Raw genomic sequence first — 20,957 nt, 5'->3', positions numbered from 1 at the left:
GATTGTGATTCCTGGTTCTGTACAATCCAGCAAGGGGAAACATCCTCCCTATCTTCAGTCTCTAAAGCCCAAACAGAATTTTTCATAGATCTCTCCTTTTCCTAAACTCCAGTAAATACATGCCAAATTAACGCAATTTCTCCTGACTCAAAAGGTCCCACAAGGAATCAATCTGATGCACCTTTGCTCATGATAGGAAGTACTTTCCTTATTATCTGCCTAAAATATTTCAGGTGTAATCTCATCAAGGTACTTGTAGGAAAGCATCCTTACTCATGTACTCAAAATTTATTGCAATAAAGGCTGACATTCTGTTCACCTTCTTTATTGTTTGCCAATCTTACATGCTTGCTTTGCAACAGTACTGGATATGGGAATCTTACACCTGGAGGCCAGAGCATTGCATTGTCTTTGAGCGGAACTAAATTGCACAAAGCCCTCTCCTTTATTTACTTGAGAAGACAGTGGTGGGGAGCTTGTGTGACTGTTACAAATGGGAAGAAATAAATTTTGAAGGTGAAAGGCTCTGACCTGCAGCCAAAATTGCACAGACCGGAGACATCCATCAGCTTTGGCTGACAACAGGCTGATTTTGAACTGACAGTGTATTGGCATGCTTAGACATTGCCTCAGACTGGTGAAGTAACCAAATCATTACAATAATAAGAGCAACAACAGCTTCACACTTGTTCTTCAAGAGGAAGGGGCAAATGTTTGATGGTTGCCCCAAACACAATAGGCCAAAGTGCTTGTTTTCGAGCTGTATCTCCAAGAGATTTTGACATCAATAGCAAGTTTCTTGAATACATGGGCCCTTGTAATACTTCATCAAATAGAACAAGAAAGAGAAAGTGAATAAAAAGATACCATGTACTGGAATGGTTACATGTTGTTCATTCTAATTGGGACAGCATTCTGTGTTCTGTTAAAATCATCCAAGTTCTGAACACATCAACAAGGATTTAATCTTGCAACAACACTTTTTTAAAAATGTACTTTAACTAAACCTTCTATAGAAAAATCTATGTCTACTTTTAGTCCAACTATTTAAGCTCCAATTTCTAAATATCTCAGGTCCACCTTTGTGAAGCAGAAGGGATGCAAGAGTTCATAGACAAAGATTCTCCATTTGATATTTGTGCCAATCAGCCAGCTCTGGTTGCAGTAAAGATGCTACGATCAGATGCCAACAAGAATGCCAGGTAAGGGACCCTGACCCCTTTCTCTCCCAAGTCAATGACCCCCCCCTGGCAACTATTGGTAGGGGTCCTGGTAGAGGTAAAAGTTGGCCTTCTGGTTGGAATCCTTTTGAAATGTTACAGCAGATGGATATTTTGTTTTGGTAGTCCCCGAAATTGTCTTGTGACAATTGACTGTGCCTATTCATAAATTCAATTTGCCGAATTTTGGAGTTTAGCTTCACCAATTACTGTGGCTAATGACTAGGCTTCTAATCTCGAATCCTGAACTAATGAGCCAGATGAACATAAAATCAAATTCAACCATTGGAACAGGCAGTCACACTTAAGGCAGAAGTGATGAAGAACTCCTTCTCTCAGAGTGTTGTAAAATTTCAAAACCTCCCTACCCCAGTGAGCTGCAGTGCCTGGACCATTATATATATGCAAGGTTGAGATGGAATGTTAAGGAGGACTCACAGATAAACAGGTTCAGATGTGAATGAGCTGCTCGGCTCAGTAATAGATCAATTGTCTCTTTTGACTTGAAAGGCTATCTCTATTTCTCTTCCATGGATGCAGCCTGATCTGTGGAGGACTTGTAGCATTTTGCCATGTTTATTTTAGATTTCCAGCATCTGCAGTTTCTTTCATTTTCAAGAAACTTGCAGCCTTGTCCAAAATTGACATCGTTTAGATTTACAACTATTTTAAAACATTGGATCTCTATCAGTATTTTGGGTTTCTTCCTTCTTAATTTTCCATGTTATGCATTGCACACCATCTTCAGGTAAAAATTAATCAATTTTTTTCAATCTTCTGCAGAAATGACTTTCTAAAAGAAATCAAGATCATGTCTCGTCTGAAAGATCCAAACATTATCCGGTTGTTGGCTGTCTGTATCAGGGACGACCCATTCTGTATGATTACAGAATACATGGAAAATGGTGACCTTAATCAGTTCCTAACTCGTCATGAACCAGAAAGTGCAGAGCCAATGGCAAGCAACAGTCCCTTTGTAAGGTGGGTGAGATGTGTATGAGCATTTACTCAATATTCAGCATTGTCCCTTGTGACATGATTACGTAGCTGAGAAGCACAGGAACATATTGGTGCAAATAGAAAATTGAGAATTGCAAATGTTTTGTAGATGTTACTATAGATTGCTTACAGGCTATGACAGGAGAAATTACATTGAGGAATCATTGTTGTTGTCACCGTAGCTATCTCTCGAGGTCGAGGATGATGGTCTTTGTTTTTCTCAAGGGGTTTATGAGACTAATCTTAGAAAGTGGCCCACTGATCTAAGAAGCCTGTGCGTGAATTTGTTTAACGGGTACTCCAAGAAACACATGATACTTCGCAAATCAACCAAATGGTTCCAATGGCATGAAAATCATGATGAAAAGCCAACCTCTTGGACTATTGATGGACTATTGATGAATTTGTCGCAGCCTTCATCCGCTTTCACAGCCATTGAGTTCAAAGTAACTTCGTCCACACGTTGAGGTCTTGGTTGGATTGTTCTTTGTCAGGGACCTCACCCTCGAGTGTACTGCCACAGGGTGGCCCTACCAGGAGCATAGCTCCAGACGGGATCACTCTTGGGATCTCAGGACCACATAGCCTCTCCACCACAACAAAGAACAATCCACGGAGAAGACATGGAGGATCTTGGAAATAGCAAAGAGATTGAATATGTTAGGGGATATCTTGGCATCATTGGCTAAGCCAGCACATGTATTTCCCATTACTGAGAGGGTGATAATGAGCTTTCTCCTAGACCTCTTCAGTTTCACACCACTGCTAGTTAGGTTAGTTCAAGATATTGTGTCTGTCTTCAATGAAGAAGATGCAAAAAGCCTCCTAGAAAAAGTGGAAGTCAACAAGTTCATGATAAATGAGGGACTAAAAAGAATATAGCATTTGTGAAAAATATACATTAGATGCATTATTGGGTTTGAAAGCTGATAAATACCCAGGACTTGAAGATCTGCGACACTAAGTTTTGAATGGACCTGGTGCCTCATAGGTTGTCATCTTCTACAAATCCATTGATTCTAGAATGGTTGACAGCACTTGCAATGCTGAAAATGTACCCAAACTGCTTATGAAAGGAAGACAATAAAAGAAACTACACACCTGTTGGGCTGACATCAGTAGTAAGGATACATTATGAAGCAACTGATGGCAGAGTACTCGGGAAATAATAATGAAATTAGGCAGGGTCTGGTTAAATTTATGAAAAGCAAATCTTGTTTTCTTTTGCTTGATTTTTGAGATCGTATCAAACATTCATCCAGGCAAGTCATCCTGACTTGAGCCTTGTGGGTAGAATTTGGTGAGTTCAGAGGAACAATGGAAGAATAGGAGGAATATAAGATTGACCAGATTGATTCCAGGATAGCATATTTGTCCTATGAGGAAATTTTAGGCAGACTGTCTCAATACTGTCCAAAATTTAGAAGAATGGAAGATGATCTCATTGAAAAAATATAACATTCTTATGGGGCTTTAAAGGATCAATGCAGAGATTATGTTACGCCAGCTGAGCCATCTGGGACAAGGGGTCATATTCTCAAAGTAAGAGGTTGGCTTTTCAGGATGGAGAAGAAATTTCTTCACCCAAATGGTAGTGAATCTTTGTAATTCATTACCACTGTGCATCATTGCACATATATAAGAAAGAGATTTTAGAAAATCTGTGGATCTGGGTTTAGTGCAAGAAGGTGGTATTGAGGTAAAAGTCATTATCTTATTGAACGGGCAGCAGTCACAAGGGGCTGGGTGGCCAATTTGCTTCCTTTTCTTCTGTTATGAGTTCATTCAATGTGTCTGATGTAAAGCTTGCTGCTGGACTTCAAGCATTTAATGTTTCAGTTGTTTTGATTGTTCCCCAATTGATGGAAAATAGTGTTCTCGGAATTTAGAATTCAGAAAAGAAAACTATGAGGGAATAAAACATGATCAAATTTGACTGTTCTAATCTAGTTGGGATGGTGATGGTGATTACATTTAATTTAGAAATTACTTTTCTCTTCTATATACTGTATATCCATCCTTGATTTATGAAACTTTCAAAGATAATGGAAAACAATTTGTAATCAGTTCAAATAAAAATGTCCCTGAATCATCTGAAAGCTGAGTTAATGAACTTTCTATTAAAACTATGAAATGTTAGTAATCAGCCGTACATTAAGTTACAGAGAATCAGGGGAGGTGGTGAGAATGAAAGAATTGTCTGTGTCAATGTTCATTCCTGCTTTGTTTTCTTAATCCCAGCTATGCCAACCTCATATTGATGGCAATGCAGATAGCCTCTGGCATGAAGTATCTCTCTTCTCTCAACTTTGTTCATCGTGACCTCGCCACTCGGAATTGTCTCGTGGGCAAGAATTATACAATCAAGATAGCGGACTTTGGCATGAGCCGTAACCTGTACAGTGGGGATTATTACCGAATCCAGGGACGTGCTGTGCTTCCAATCCGCTGGATGTCCTGGGAGAGCATCCTACTGGTGAGGAACCTGAGCTGGATTTCCATTGGTTGTGTGGGTGTGGGTGGGGCGGGGGAGTTTCGATGCATGTCTGTTTCTTGCTTTTTCTCTTTCTACCTGTACTTCTGACCTTTGTGTGCTAGAGTGTGTCTCTTTCTCTCTCTCTTTGTTAGTATGCGTCTGTGTGTTTTTTATGGGCATGTGTGTTTTGTGTTTGCTTGTACATGTCTTGTCTGTCTGTGTTTCTATTTGTGAATGCCTCTCCCTGTTTGTGCTTCTGTCTTTCTCTGTGTTCCTTCCCTTTGTACATGTGGGTGTATTTGCAAATGTGCGCATACATTTCTCTCTCGCTCTCTCTCTCTCTCTCTCTCTCTCTCTCTCTCTCTCTGTGCATGTGTGTTGATTTTATACATGTGTTTTGTATGTATATGTGCATGTGCTTTGTGTGCTATGTCTTCCAGCTCAGGAAATGACCTCATGTTCATGCTTCATTAATAATGATTGTGATGCATGTTTATTTTGCCTATGTTTCTGTTCAGGGCAAATTTACCACAGCAAGTGATGTGTGGGCTTTTGGAGTCACTTTGTGGGAATCCTTGACATTCTGCCGAGAGCAGCCCTATTGCCAAATGTCAGACGAGCAAGTCATTGAAAATACCGGCGAGTTTTTCCGAGACCAAGGACGGCAGGTAAGCTTAGGTTTTGTCAGTCTTAAGCTTAATCTCAGGGTACCAAAACTATTGGTCTCCACCTCCTCTTTGTTCAAACTTGGTTCCATTCAGTCTTATTCGGGGAAACCTGCGCCCCCCAACCCAATAGGGCAAGCTACTCTCACACTACAGTTCTGACAGCTGGTGTGTCCCCCCACCTCCAGCCTAAATCACTATATGAAGGACAGACATAAATTTTCAGTAGCATCTTCAAACCTTTTAGGAAAATAAAAATTCTATTTACTTTAATATTTAATGTTATCAGAGTATTGTTGTGGTCCATTGGTTGGGTTATCTGACCTGTAATCCAAGGGCCTGGACTAAAAAAAAGCAGAGTTCAAAGCCCATGAGAGAAGCCTTATATTCAATTAATATTAAGGAATTTAAAAGAAGATCAACTCATCATTGGGAATGATTTCATGAATTTCTTTCAAGGAAGGACGTTCCCATCCTTACCTGGTTTCCCCTAAATGGCTCCAGATTCATTCATGTAGTTGCACTCAAAAAGACTCACAGTGCAAGGGAAATAAGTACAGGCAATAAATGTTATCCTTTAGGGTGATGCCCCATTTCTGAAAAATTGAATAAAAACTAAAAAATTGTTAAAAATAAAGAAAATAAAAAAATAACTCCACCTCCCTTCGCCCCAACAGCTCATTTTTTTCTTTCCATTAAAAAAAACTCACTTTTCAGATGTAGCATGGTAGAAGCTCTTGCAGTCCATGAAGCACACGTAGGTCATAAGGAAAATGTACACACTCATTACTGACAGTGCAGGATTCAAACCCAAGTTGCTGGCATTGTGATAGTGTGGCACTAACTGTTATGTTAAATCTGAACAGGGACTCAGTTTAAAATAACGCAGGCTCAGTGGAGATTTCTTGGATGAAGAAAGTCCATTCTGCTTCACTCCCCTCAGATTTCAGATTTATTATCAGAGAACATACATCACATGCCACCCTGAGGTTCTTTTTCCTGCAGGCAAGGCAGAATTACCACATATTGGTGAAGCAAAAAAAACTGTATACAATGTACACATGTAAACAAATATAAACAACTGCATTAAGGAGAGAAGAAAACAAATGAGTACTTAAATGAGTCCCTAATTGAGTATGTTATTGAGGAGTCTGATGGTGGAGGGCTAACAATTGTTCCTGAACTCCTTCATGATCATAGCAGCAAGAACAGAGAGTGTGCTGGGAGTTGTAGATCCTTGATGATTGCTGCTGTTCTCCAACGGCAGCATTCCCTGCAGATGTTCTCAATGGTGCGAAGGGCTGTGTCCACTACATTTTGGAGAGCTTTTCACTCAGGAGTATTGGTACCCCATACCAGACTGTGATGCAGCCAGTCAGCACATTTCCCACCACACATACGTAGAAATTTGCCAAGGTTTCCGATGTCATTCCAAACCTCTCCAAACGTGCTTTCTTCGCAATACTATTAGTGTGTTGGCTCCAGGAAAAGGTTCCCCGAGATAGTGACTCCCAAGAATTTAAATTCTTACATTTCCATGAGGAGTTCCAGAACTTCAGTGTGCCACTTCCTCATTGCTCTCATTTCTCGGACATTTTAAAAATGTATCATCGAGAAAGACTGGCGGTATGCTGAATTTTTCTTTTCATTCCTTTATAATTTTCTGTCTCTTTAATTATTTTGTTTTTATTTTGATTTTGGGGGGGGTGAAAGAAAGGATAATTACAAGTAAATTGACATTGAATCTGAAACTCAGAAGCAATTTGTACTAAGAATGTGCAAACATGTTAAAAATGACCGTGTTTTCAAAAGTTATACTATTTGTTTTGAAAAATGAAAAATGAAATTTTCAAAAAAGATGCATCACCTCCTCTTTAAGTACCTCCAGAAATCTAACTTTCACAATCCTCTGTGAGAAGAAATTCTTGCATGTGTCATGTTCTAAATGACTGCACTGATTTTGGAACTGTATCTCCTTGTTTGAGATACTCCCTCATCTCAACACCTAACTTCTCATGCTCATTCTTCCAATCACAAATGTAGCAAAAATTGTAACTCATTAATCATTAGGATACCAATTAAAACTTGGAATATTTATTATACAGTACACAAAAGTGCTGGAGAAACTCAGCAGGAGTCAAGGGCACCTGCCTGCTCTTTCGACATACTTGTCAAAGGGCTCAGTCCAAGATGTTGGTTATCCTTTACTTCCCATGCACTTTTGGTAATTGCAGCCCAATCACAGTGTCTACAGACATTCCTGTTTAACTTGAAATATTTATTGATCATGCTTGAGAGCAATGAGGAAGTGGCACACTGAAGTACTGGAACTCCTCATGGAAATGTAGGAATTTAAATTCTTGGGAGTCACTATCTCGGGGGATCTTTTCCTAGAGCCAACACACTAATAGTATTGCGAAGAAAGCACGTCTGCACCTCTACTTCCTCAGGAGTTTGCAGAAGTTTGGAATGACATCGGAAACCTTGGCAAATTTCTACGTATGTGTGGTGGGAAATGTGCTGACTGGCTGCATCACAGTCTGGTATGGGGTACCAATACTCCTGAGTGAAAAGCTCTGCAATATTTTGTGAGAACCCTCTATATCAATATGTACAGAATAATGGTGTGTGTTTTTGAATGATAGAATGTCTATCTATCATACCTATCTATGATACCTACCTCCTTTGGAACCCATCAAGATATAGGCTTGAAACTGAAGAAAAGCAAGATTTGTAGATGCGGGATTTTTGATCAAACAATAAAAAGACTTAAAAACAGTCCCAACCTGAAATGTCAACTGTCAATTTCTCTCTCTGCATACAGCTTGAACAGCTGAGAGCCTCCAGCGTCTCATATTTTGCTTATAACTCTTGGAACTATGGCTCCATCTAAAGTTGGAACCTTCTACAATGTAGACATCTGCCAAGTTGACAGTGAATTTTTAGGATGAATGATGTGTTTAAATCCTGGAATGTGACCTAAGCTGATAACCTGTTGTCTGAGGCAAAATTTCAAAGAGTTGAGCTACTCTGAAATTTCAAACAACAGTGAAACATTGATGATTATAAACACAGAAGAATGATTATAACTCCCTTCTATAATTGAAGGTGTGTTGACTTTAGGATGAGAATAAGATATTTTAAAATATGGCACATTATAAAACAAAAAAGAATGTCCTGTACATGACTGACATCCATGTGTGTATCAAGGTAAAATAGTCTTATGTAATTTTATTTATCTTAAAGCATTTTCAATACACTTTAATTGAATGGAATTCCTTACTCTGGAAAATTGTGATTTATTTGAATGCTAGCTTAGACCAGGAAAACTCAGTTCCTTATTGTGATGTAGACAAAGATAAAACCATGTTAAATCAAGTATAAAAATCTGATCTTCAGTGTCAAACTATAATCTTATAAATAGCCTTACACTCCTTGTTAAATAATTTCAAAAGAGTACATTTTCTATAAGTTTTGTATTTATTTTTCTAAAGTCTTCTGTGACAATATTTTTTAAGACAAATAAATGTATTTTTCAAATTAAATATGATTAAAATGGCAGAGCAGACTCAATGGGCCAATCAGCCTATCTCTGTTCTATATCTTGTGATCTTGTCAAATTTATCAAGTCAAGTTTATTGTCATTTGATTGCACAAGTAAAACCCAACAAAACAGTGTTCTCTGGTCCTTAGTGCAAAATATGCAGACATACATCCAAGCGTAACATGCATACAAACTAATAATATATGTAGGACATGTATTATATTTATAAAAATAAATAAATAAATATTGCTTTGTGGATGTGAGAGTCTCGAATGGTTAGTGTAAGCAGTTCCTTTGGTCACTCAGCATTCTCATTGCCAGTGGAAAGAAGCCGTTCCTCAGCCTGGTGGTCCTGGCTCCTGTATCTCATCCCCGACAGGAGCAGCTGAAAGATGCCGTGTGCAGGGTGAAAGGGGTCCTCAATGATTTTGTGCACCCTCTTCAGACAATCATCCCAGTAGATCACATCGAATTGGGGGTGGGGTGAGGGAGACTCCAGTGATCCTCTCTGCCACTTTTATGGTCCTGTGGATTGACCTCAATCCATTTCTCTGCAGCAATGATACCATACTGTGATGTAGCTGGTCAAGATGCTCTCAGAGGTCGTATAGAAGGTTGACGTAATGGTGACTGGTAGCCTTTCCCGCTTCAGCCTTCACAGGAAGTCCAATCACTGTTGCACCTTCCTGACAAGTGATGACTTGTTGAGTGTCCATGATAGGTCACTAGTTAAGTGAACTCCAAGGAACTTGGTGCTCTCCACTCTCTCTACTACAGAATTGTTGATGTGTGGTGGAGGATGGTGTCTTTGGTCCTCCTGAGGTCCACAATCATCTCCTTCATCTTATCCACATTGAGACTCAGGTTATTACTCTCACACCATTTCACAAGATTTTCCACCTCTTCTCTGTAATGTGACTCATCGTTCTATCACAACTACTGTTGTGTCATCTTCAAACTTGATGATACTGTTGGAGCTGGATTTGGCGATGCAGTTGTGGGTCAGTAGCGAGAACAGGAGCATACAGCCCTGAGGTGACCTTGCTGTGCACACTTTGGCTGTTGCTTTTCCTTATTTTAAATCATTAATTATACTTCATAGGATATGATTCGCTTTGGATTGTTCAAAAGTTATGAAAGATGCCCTATAAACGCTAAACTCAGAGTACAAATATCCTGCAGAAACTCAGCAGGTAATGCAGTATCAATGGAAAGCAATGGGAGCCAATATTTTGGGCCTGAGCCCTTCATCAGGAGTGCCTAAGATCAGGCAGACACTCAAAAAGGCTGGTGTGAATGGGAGGAAAGGGGAAGGACCACTGTCCAGCAGGATACAGATGGGAGGGAGAAGAGTAGAAAGGAGCAGAGGTGAGTCGGCTGTGAAAGGTGCTCCCTGATTAAGTTGTTGGCTACTATCAATGCCAGGTATAGACTGGTTCACTCTAATTTTCTCCATCAGCTGTACCTCACCCCACAGAAATTACACCAATATAAACCCAAGTTGTTAGAGATGTGCTTTAGATGTGGTATAGATGCTGGTTACTTCTTACACTCTACCTGGCTCTGCACAAAGATGAAGATCTTCTGGTACGATCTTTGTGACACCCTAACTAAGATCACAGGAGTCACCTTCCCAGTGAACCCAGAGTTTTGTCTTCTTGGGAACTTTACGAGTGTTGGTAGATCACTAACTAATTTCCAATTTAAATTCACAGGAATTACTTTATGTGTGGCCAGGAAACGTATAGCAGTGACATAGAAATCTTATGCCCCTCTCCTCATTGATGGGTGGTCTTCAGAAATGAACTGCTGCATTCCTCTTGAAAAGATCAGATATAGTCTTAGGAAAAGATATAACACCTTCCTAAAAATTTGCCAGCTTTATCTAGAACATATAGGCACCACACTGGCACCAGCATAGGATTACAATCACTACTGACTAGCCAGTAGACCTCTGTAAAGATTATAACATGGTGGTATTATCATGTCTCTGTGTGTTTTAGGATACACAGTGAAGATGGGATTTTTCTTTGTTTTTTTTTCTCTGTTTAATTGGGCTTACACAGAGGGGAGGGGATAGAGAGTTGGTTTTCTTGACATTGTGTATTTTGTATAGTTGTTGATTGATAAATATACTTAAAAAATCAATAAAATATTACAAACAAAAGACGTTCTTTGATTGGCTAACAGAAGGGAAATGGGTAGGGAACTGGGGGGGGATGAGGGAAAGTGAGAGAACTGGGGAAGGGGATTACTGTAAATTGTAGGGTGAAAATTATGCCACCTGATTGGAGACTCCTGAGATGGAATGGAAGGTGTTTTTCCTCCATTTTATAGGAGTCCTCAACTTGGTAGTACATGAGGCCATGGCCGGAGATGTCAGTGTGGCAATAGGGTGTGGAATTGAGGTGGCTGGTGCCTGCATGGCATACCTGAAGAAGGGCTCGGATCCAGAATATCCCTTGACCACTGGTGCTGAGTTTTCCAGGGTCTTTGTACACTACACTGGACCCCAGCATCTGCAGACTTCTTGTTTACTGCTTTTCACTTTATAAATGCCACCATTTCTTTGATTTCAGCTCATGAATATCTTACATTACTTATTGTTTTTTGGTCCATGGTCTGCAGGTCTATCTCTCTCAGCCGCCAAACTGTCCAGATGGTGTCTACAAGCTAATGGTCAGCTGCTGGCGCCGTGAACCCAAAACTCGGCCCACATTTCAGGACATCCACCGTGTGCTACAGGAATCCGCCATCGGGCCTGGGCTGGAGGAATGAGCTGGTTCCAAGAGGGTTGTCAGAAAAGTTGTGACTTTAAATAGACCTTCTCATGTCTGATTATTAGTGTGCATGCTGCCATGTTTAAACTATGGAGAGTGGAATGAAAGCCACGTTTCCAGTGCTGGGAGATGGAAGCATATTTGAAGGAAGAAGGATCGAGGACACAGAAAGATATATTTTCATATAAGAAGGTGGAAAATATAACACAAATAATACAGCACAGGATCAAATCCTTGCTTCCCTTGTTCATTCAGACTTCCTCCAATTAAGTGGACATGATCGTGAAAGGTGACCAATACTGGATAAGAAAATTTCCTGGTAAGGTGCAAGGAGTTGAAAAAACTGAAAGAATAAAAGCAATACATGTGTATTAGCAAACAAACAGTAGAAATTCCTCCCCCTGACCCCCTTTACTCCAAATGATTTTATCACATTTATTTTCAGTAATTCTTCTGGAAGATTTGTAAATGCTGTTTGAAATAGGAAAGCACAAAATGTTTGGTAAATTTGTTTTTTTTCTAGAATTTTTCTTTACTGTTTCTTTCATTGCTTAGGAACTTGGAGAAACAATTTTTAGGTTATTTTTTAAAGAAGCACTTTTTGCTAGTAATGTATAGGAAAAGGCTTGATTATAAGTCTTTTTTAAGTACAACTTAGTACATATTAAAGAGTAAGGTTTCTTCTGGCTTTATGGCAGATATTGCAGAATCAAAAGTAAGTCTACTAATGCATGTTGTTCTCTGAGTTACGACCAAGCTGTAAGGATGCTGGTTTAATTTAGATATCAAAATGTTGATTAACAGACTTTTGACATTACTATATTAATTTCAATTTGGATATCTGTATATTGTCTAGATGTTTTCATTTTGAGCGCAGTTACCCAACTGTATTTAGATATTTATGCAAATTTTATTAAATATATGTGCAAATATTCTTCTAAGTGCTACCTTTCTGATTGCAGTCATCTATCTATCCAAATAAAAGTAAACAAATGTACCATATTCAAGTATAAAGTGCTTTACAAAAGTAGAGTGTTCCTGAGAAATCAGTCGTAAACTGAAAATTTGTAAAGTGGCTACTATTGGAGACAATTTTCATAAAAACGAAAACCCATTAAAACCTATTATAATTTCTTTGTAAAAATGAACACAGGTTTCTTCATACAAGCAAATTTTTGTAATTCAAGTATTCGTAAAGCAGGATTTACTTGTAACTGCAAGCTGATGCAAGTCTGGGTATGCAGAACCTAATTAAGTGCAAATGAAATAGGACAATACAATTTCTTGCACACAAATACTGTGTTTGACCTCTGAGGCATGGTGAAGTGCAGAGAGCATAAAGCAGGGGTGGAAACCCTTTTTTAAACTCACATTCCACCTTAAGCAATCTTTATGCCATAAGTGCTCTGTGATTAGTAAGGGATTGCTTAAGGTGGTATGTGAGTGGAAAGAAAAAGTTTGAAAACCACTGTTTTAATTGTACCTAATTGACTCGTTATATGCATGGTTTCATAACTCTGATTTTTCTCAAGCAAAATATTTCAGTAACAATTGGGTCTAGAGCAGTGGTTCTCAAACTTCCCTTCCCATTCACACACCACTTTAAGCAAACCCTTACTAATCACAGAGCACTTATGGCATAGGGAATACTTAAGGTGAAATGTGAGTTTAAGAAAAAGGTTGCCTACCCCTGGCATAAAGGAAGGGTATGGAGAGGCTTCTAAGGCTAGAAATTGGAGTGAGCAGTTGGATCTGAAGAACAAGTAGACAATGTAACTGAAGTTGCCTTTTCTATGATGGGTGACATGCTGAGTCAAGGAACCCATTGCCTAAAATCTCATCTCAGGTTGGATTCAGGCACTTCTGTGACAGATGAGCTTTCTACTCCACTTCTAAAAATTGTTTCTGTTGAACTTAAAAAGTAAATTAAAGAACGACTGCTTTATTGTTCAATAAGCCTGAGTAACCAGAACAGGGAGAGGTGAAGGTGGTTTGAAATTCGCAGATGACACTAAACTGGGTGGTAGTGTAAAGAGCGAGAAGGATGTCAGGAAATTGTAAGGGGACTTGGACAGTTTAGTGGGCAGAAAGATGGCAGATGAAGTTTAATGTGAGTAAATGCAAGGTTGTCCATTTTGGAGGCAGAAACAAGAGAGCAGAATATTATTTAAATGGAGTTAAGCTAGGAAGTGGGGTAATGCAAAGGGATCTGGGTGTACTTGTTCACCAGTCATTGAAAACTAGCATGCAGGTTCAGCAAGCAGTGAAGAAGGTGAATGGTATGTTGGCTTTCATAAAGAGGGGATTGGAGTATAGGTGTCGAGAAGCCCTCCTGCAGTTGTACAGTGCTCTGGTGAGACTTCACCTGGAGTATTGTGTCCAGTTCTGGTCTCCATATTTAAGGAAGGACATAATTGCTATAGAGGGAGTGCAGCGCAGATTTACGAGGTAGTTCGCGGGTCGGCAGGATTTTCATACGCGAATAGGTTAGAAAGACTTGGACTATATGCGATGGAGTTTAGAAGGATGAGGGGAGACATGATTGAGGTATTTAGGATTATCAAAAGGCTTGACAGGGTGAAATCAGAGTACATGTTCCCAATGATGGTTGAGACTAGGACTAGAGGGCATAGTTTAAGAATACAGGGAAGGCCATTTAACACAGAAATTAGGAGAATTTTTTTTACCCAGAGAGTTGTGGGCCTGTGGAATGCATTGCCACAGAGGGTAGTTGGGGCAGATTAATTGGATAGATTTAAGAGAGAGTTGGATATGGCTCTTGTGGGCAGGTGAGTTCAGGCTGGGATTGATTATTGAAAGGGAAAGATCAGCCATGATCCGATAAATGGCGGTACTGGCTCAAAGGGCCAATTGGCCTACCGTATTGTTTATTGTTGTGAATTCCTTGGCAATTCTTGTTTTGTTTGATGGGGTAATTTTGCCCAAGATTCTGATCAATAAAAATAATAATAACATTGAATTTTGAAGATTATTTACAGCAAGAAAACCAAACCAAAAATACATTTGCATACAACATTTAAATGCTGAAGAGGTTATTTAGTACAAGCAGTGTTTAGCCTTTCCCATCCTTCCCCTAGGAGTTTAACCATTTCTAGCAAAGTGCATCTATAACTCACCCTGCGGCTGTTAGTTCTACCTGTTCTCTGGGTAATTTTTTTCTCCAATTTGCTATTTGCTGCCTTAGACACCATTTCATACTGATTATTTCTGCTTTTAATCTTTCTCATTGCCACCCAGCCTATTCGTCCTTTTCTGATGAACATAAACTCCCACTTCAGGTTCTTGTCATGCATCTTTATGAGACTTGCTCCAGTGGGCTTTTTTTAAAATCCCTTTTATAATTTTGCAACCAAAAATAAACCAAAGTTTTAGTGCCACTTCCCTAATTTGGAATTCCACCTCCCTGGATGTAAAAGGTAAAGATTCCATTATTGTCACGTAACACTACATTTAGAATATAACATACATGAAATTATTTAACTTTTGTCTACCGTAAGGCAGACAAAGTCGCCACTTTGTCCAGCGCCCCTCACAAAGCCTGGTGTTCCTGAGCATTCTCCCGTCCAAGTACTGACCAGGCCTGAGCCTGCTTAGCTTCCAAGATCAGACAATCTCAGGTGTATTCAAGCTATAAATCCCAATGCTTGATTTCAACATATTACTGTTGAACTTTGCTGCTAATATTGGTGACTTGTTTAATTCTACACCAAGTTCCTTTTGCTTTTTGACTTCAGTAGATCTTAATTTTTTGCTGATTTTTTTAAACTTTACATTTATCAACATTGATTTTTTTTCCCCACCCCCAATCCCAAATGCGTGTTTATTTTGTTAAAGTACTTGTTCTTTGTTGCAACCCTCCATCGTTATATGCAAGGGTGTTTGTTCCTCCGGTAAGATTTTATATATTTCCTTTGGATGTCCTTCGGAAGATTTCCAGGATTTTGCAGAACACACATGATTTAATGATGATGAGCTTTTTGTCATTTACCACATACAATTCTTACTTTCTGCAGCTGAAAAGGTACTTGGTGTAAAAAAAGCTACAAAAACAACAAAAATATACTTTATTGTATTAAAAGACAATATATGCAAATAAAGCTTGATAATATTCAAATAGATTATAAATGTACAACATTGAGGAGTGTTTGCAGTGACAAGCAAGGTGATGAGCTGGTGCGCCGGGTATAGCTAAACAGGTCTAGATAGTAAAGAAAATGGCGAAGAGCAGGAAGCGGAGACACAGCATTCCTCCACAGGGTTCTACCACCCCCCCCCCCCCATCCAATTACTGACAGATCCATTCAAACTTTACTTTAAATGGCCTAGTAAAGGAGCTGATGGTAGTTTAATTTAAAATCATTTGACCGCGGAGACTGTTGCGGAGAAAGAATCAACTACCGACACCAGGGTAACACTTCGGAAGAGTTTCATTAACAAGATATCTTGGCGAGCATGCCCAGGACCCAGACAGAGCTTGCTCTGCTCATAGCCAGTTTTAACCGAGTTTATATACAATAAATGGCCGTGCATTCCTGCATGTGGGGTTTCCTGTTGTGGTCAACCTGACAATAGTTTATCTTTGTCAACATTTGGAAATAATTTAATCATTGTTTCATAGAATTCCAAAGCTTATCATGTCTGCAGATAAGTGTGTCTGCAGATAAATCACAACCTTGAGGTTCCCTGCCTTCACTTAAGCAATATGCAACTGACTCTAGTCTGCTTTTGTAAGCAACTTACGGGTGAACCCTTAACCCTTTGTGTTCAGATTTTCCTCCACAGAGACTGGGTCCAAGTTCAGCAGTGGCCTCAAGGAGTTATGAACTCTGGGGAAGCAAGGCACCAGAAAATGGGGAGACCACCTCCCCTCCCCAACCCACCACCATTTGAGGAGGAGAAGCAGAGGAGACAACACTGCAGGAGAGTAATCATGGCAACGAACCAGTGAGGGCTCTTTGACTGAAGAATACAGAGGCGACAGGAAATTATCTAATGACTCATAATTGGCTGCAAACTGCTGAAGACTGGCTGAAGAGATATCAGGTATCAGAACTGGTATATGAGAGGGTGCCAAGAGCACTGAAGGATTCCTGATTGTGTGGGACTTTTGGATCTGGAGGTCAGGTTGCCAATAGTTTGGACTGAAGCCTGTGTGGCTGCAGGAGCACTGGAGGCAAATTCACAGACACTCTGTCTTTGAAGGGACTCTCTTTATCTTCTCTCTCTCTCTGACTGTAAGAGGCGATGGGCAATTTCTGCAGATAGCATACTTTTGTCTGCCTTTGGGCAAATGAAAGGCAATTTTGTATAATATTAGATCTGTCTTATCTGACAAATGAAAGAATCTTGAATTTTGAATCTGAAATCTTGACAAAGACTGAAAGAGAGAGGACAGCATGAGGGGGAAATGTGCCTGAAAGGAATATGGATGACGAACTGGAAGAATAGGAAGTGGACTTCACGACAAGGAGAAATCTTGAGTGAGGATCCAGTGCACCAGGTAGCATAAAATAGGAATGGGTTGACACAGATCTGAAAGGAATGTAGCAGTGTAAAGCAGCCATTTTTATCCTTTTTGTGGCTGTGGCCCCCTTCCTTGTTAAGCAGTCAAGTTTAGTTGGATTCTTCCATACTTCTCTCCTACCAACTACATAAAAACATATGAAAAGTACTTAGGTTACATGAGGTGAAAATAAGGCTTTTACTCTGAGCACAACAACTCGTGATTCCAGAACAGACAAATAGGAAATCATGTAGGAAATCATGTAGGAAAGAAGAAAACACAAACATACCTATTATTTAAAAAACCTGATTCTTAGAGTGCAATGGTGTGTACATAAGGGAACCTTAAGCATAAACTCAAGGATGTGAAAATTTAATGAAAAGAACTTTAAAAAATAATTCTTCTAAAATGAAAGTTTTAGTAAGATCCTTGATCTTGATGTTCCTGTGCAAGTTTTTGTTGATATCAGGCTCCAAATTGAATAGGGATAGTCGAAAATCACCTCTTGTGGTGATATCATGTTTGTTCCTGGATTTTGTCAAGGAAATTTCTTGCTGAATCCACATTCATCTAAGTATGTTGAGGGAAAGGCAATGAAAACTATTTCAACCTTTTCCCATAGTTTTTGAAATATATATCATTCTTAATCCAAAAATCTTTTTTTTAAATTGATTGAACTTATAGCATGCAATTATATCACTCTAAACATTATCTCTTTTAAATTTATGTGTCAACATTGATGATTTGTCCCCTCCATAAATCTTCGTCCGCGAAGCCAAGCCAAAGAAGGAGATCTAATATCCAATACAGGATAATGAGATTCAACAGGTCATTAAATCTTTCTCGAATATCTTTGTATATTTGCTTTTGTTGTTTCACTTAAACAGTATGTCATCGTTCTTCAGTGCCTCTACATTCATGTTCAGATTTGGAAATTGTAAAAATTCCCGAAATCTGATTTGCTCCAATAGACTAAGAGCTTTTTAAGGAAAGAAACAATGGCCTCCTTACAGTAAGGCTCTTGTGTTTACCCCTGTAAAGTCTTGTTAAATAAATTGAATTTGTCAAAGATAAAATATGTCTGCCTTTACATCAGAGTTTTTCTCAATGCTCTTTATGAGAAGGAAAGGAAGCAATTGTATCGAATCAAATAATGAAGACAATTTCCTTTGGACAGCCACCTCAGCCACAGAATTGCCTGGAAATGTTCATCATTTTCTTCACATGATTACCAGAATAGACTGTCTTGAAGGGGTTGTGATTTTATAAAATTTTCAGTTGTTATGACAATTGAAAGTGAACCATTTCAACATGCTCTTTATTTTTTAGCCACTACATTTGCCCTGGGAATGATACAATAAACAGTAAGGATTGAAATATAACATTTTTCAGGCATGCGATGAACTCTCTGTATTGTCCAAACATTGTGGCAGTACCATCAGTAGCACAGGTAACTATGTTCTCGAATGGAATACTGTTTTTGTTTATGTAATTTTTAACTTCTTCAAAAATACTCAGTCCCTTAGCATCTGCTTTATTCCTTCTGGCAAGCAACATCTCTTCCATCAGCCCTTTTCCATTAACGGAATCTAGCATTTCAGTATATGGCCCCATAGAGCACAAGTTGACCTGAAAGTTATACAGCAGTTTTTGCTTAAGTGGACCAGAAAGGTAAGGGCAGCATGAGGCATGAACAGACCTCATAAAAATATGGCAACATATTGCTCATGCAGATCATGCAGGGTGAAACAGGACAGGTCTAGCCGATCAGTGGGACAACTCACCCAGGAACGCCCAACAGCAGCAAGTGCAGAGACTGTTAATGGACTGAGGACATGAAGTTGATGAACTGGTGTACCACATATGATTAAAAAGATCAAAGGAAGACCAGGTAATGGGAAGGATAAGTTAAATATAAGCCATGGGATAGTTGTAACATTGGATGTGGCATAAATCTAGGAAATTAAAGGTGGGAATTAAGAATCAAGGAAACGTCAGCTTTTATATAAACTTTTTTTCATAATAAGCTAGAAGATAAATTTACAGAATACATACAAAAATGTATTTTTGGATCAATTTAGATGTAGATTCAATACATTTGGAGAGGTGCATTAATAGGAAGATTGAGAGGAGTGTGGGCAGAATGCAAGCAGCTGGCAGTAGCCCTGTTTGGCGGCTTGGTGGGGATGGACACATTGGGCTGAAGGGTTTGTTTCCATGCTGTAGGACTCTATGAGCTATCAAACTTTTGATCCTTCTGTGCTATCCTGGACGGAAACCTCTCCAGGACCACAAAAAAAAAATGAATGGAGGGAAGTTTAGGAGAGATGACAGAAGTAATTTTTTTTTAAATACAGAGATTGCTGAATACCTGGAATGCATTGCCAGGGGAATCTGGTACAATAGGAATGTTTAAAAGTCTCTGAGATAGGCACATGGATGTAAGTAAAATAGAGGGTTATGGGTGTGAAGTCAGGAAGGATTGGATTGTTGTGGAGTAGTTTTATATAGGTCAGCAAAACATTGTGAGCCAAAGGGCCTGTACTGTGCTCTAATGTTCTGTGCAATTGCCAGAATCCAAGTCACTTCATTATTTATATACACATCAAGAAATTTCTGGCAAACAAGCCAGACATTCAGGAAATGTAGCACTTTGTCCACTAGAGACAAGAGGAATTAACGCAGACAAAAAGTTGAGCTGAAACAGCAACTCTGTTTTCTCTCCACTGATACCTGCTCAGAACTTCCAACACATTCTGTATTACTTCTTTTCAGCAATTGCAGTGTTTCCACATTGAAAATTTCCATATATATTTTTTTCAATTCCCAGTTAAATGTCTGACACAAAATGTGCTTCCACCACTGTCCATTTATCCATTAGTTTGTTCTCCCAATGAGAAAGTAATCATTTTCAGTTATGCCCATTAAGATATTATTTATGTTATCCATAAAATGATTAGTGCTGGATGAAAAAGGAGGGTATCAGTGCGCATTTGAAATAACCTATTAATTCTGTATTAGTATTGCTTGCGAAGGCACTCCCAGTGGTGCAGATCATCAGAAACCTGGGTTCAATCCTGTCCTCAGGCACTGCCCACATGGAGATTGTAGATTTCTTTTGGGTGCCTTGGTTTTCTCCCACACCTGGAGATGTATGGCTGGTATCTGGGTGAGCAGTAGAATCTAGGGGGAGTTGAAAAGAATGTGAGAAGAATTAAAAATTGGGATTCACGTGGAATAAGGGTAATTAGGTGATTGATAGTTGACGTTGACTCAATGGGCTGAAAGTCCTATTCTGAGCTATATTTCTCTGACTCAAGTTTTATTAACTATTACAAAGTTCAGAGGGCTGAATTGTCTGAATTTGTATACCTTACAGAAAAATAAATCTTGCTCAAGATGTATCATTCAGCTACTCTAGTCATGCTCTGTACAAATTTAGATAGGGCCTTGCATCATAACACCAGCACCAGTCATCAGTCAAGTATGTGCGGCAGTCAATCCCACAGAGATCTTGCCAGCAAGGAGCCCACCCCAACAGGCAGCGAAGGGCTCTGTAACCGAAATTCCACCCACACAGGTACACAGTCCTAAGAGCTCGACGCAGGAACAAGGGCCTCGCCCAGCACTTTGGAAGTCACAGAGGATCACAACACCACTGGACAGGCATAAACTGTGATAGACTATGTATATATGTAATGAAGTACAGTATGTGCTCCGTGTCACAACATCACTCTGCCAGGTTTTAT

At 39.3% G+C, this 20,957-nt stretch overlaps 1 protein-coding gene across 4 annotated transcripts in view; it reads left to right on the top strand.

The window, feature by feature from the left end:
* The window catches only part of ddr2a (discoidin domain receptor tyrosine kinase 2a), a 189,663-nt gene extending 174,999 nt beyond the window's left edge, over window positions 1-14,664 (top strand). For all 4 annotated transcript variants that reach the window (XM_069937797.1, XM_069937799.1, XM_069937796.1 and 1 more), the window contains 5 exons: window positions 1,075-1,202; window positions 2,004-2,201; window positions 4,461-4,695; window positions 5,214-5,363; window positions 11,533-14,664. In XM_069937797.1, coding sequence (XP_069793898.1) covers window positions 1,075-1,202; window positions 2,004-2,201; window positions 4,461-4,695; window positions 5,214-5,363; window positions 11,533-11,682 — 861 coding nt within the window. In that variant the 3' untranslated portion in view covers window positions 11,683-14,664. The remainder of the gene's footprint in view (window positions 1-1,074; window positions 1,203-2,003; window positions 2,202-4,460; window positions 4,696-5,213; window positions 5,364-11,532) is intronic.
* Window positions 14,665-20,957: the final 6,293 nt, after the last annotated feature.

The sequence above is a fragment of the Narcine bancroftii genome, chromosome 5 (assembly GCF_036971445.1).
Source record: "Narcine bancroftii isolate sNarBan1 chromosome 5, sNarBan1.hap1, whole genome shotgun sequence".
Taxonomy (NCBI): Eukaryota; Metazoa; Chordata; class Chondrichthyes; order Torpediniformes; family Narcinidae; genus Narcine; species Narcine bancroftii.
Note: the sequence above shows the minus strand (reverse complement) of the source record. Positions and strands in the feature narration are given on the sequence as shown.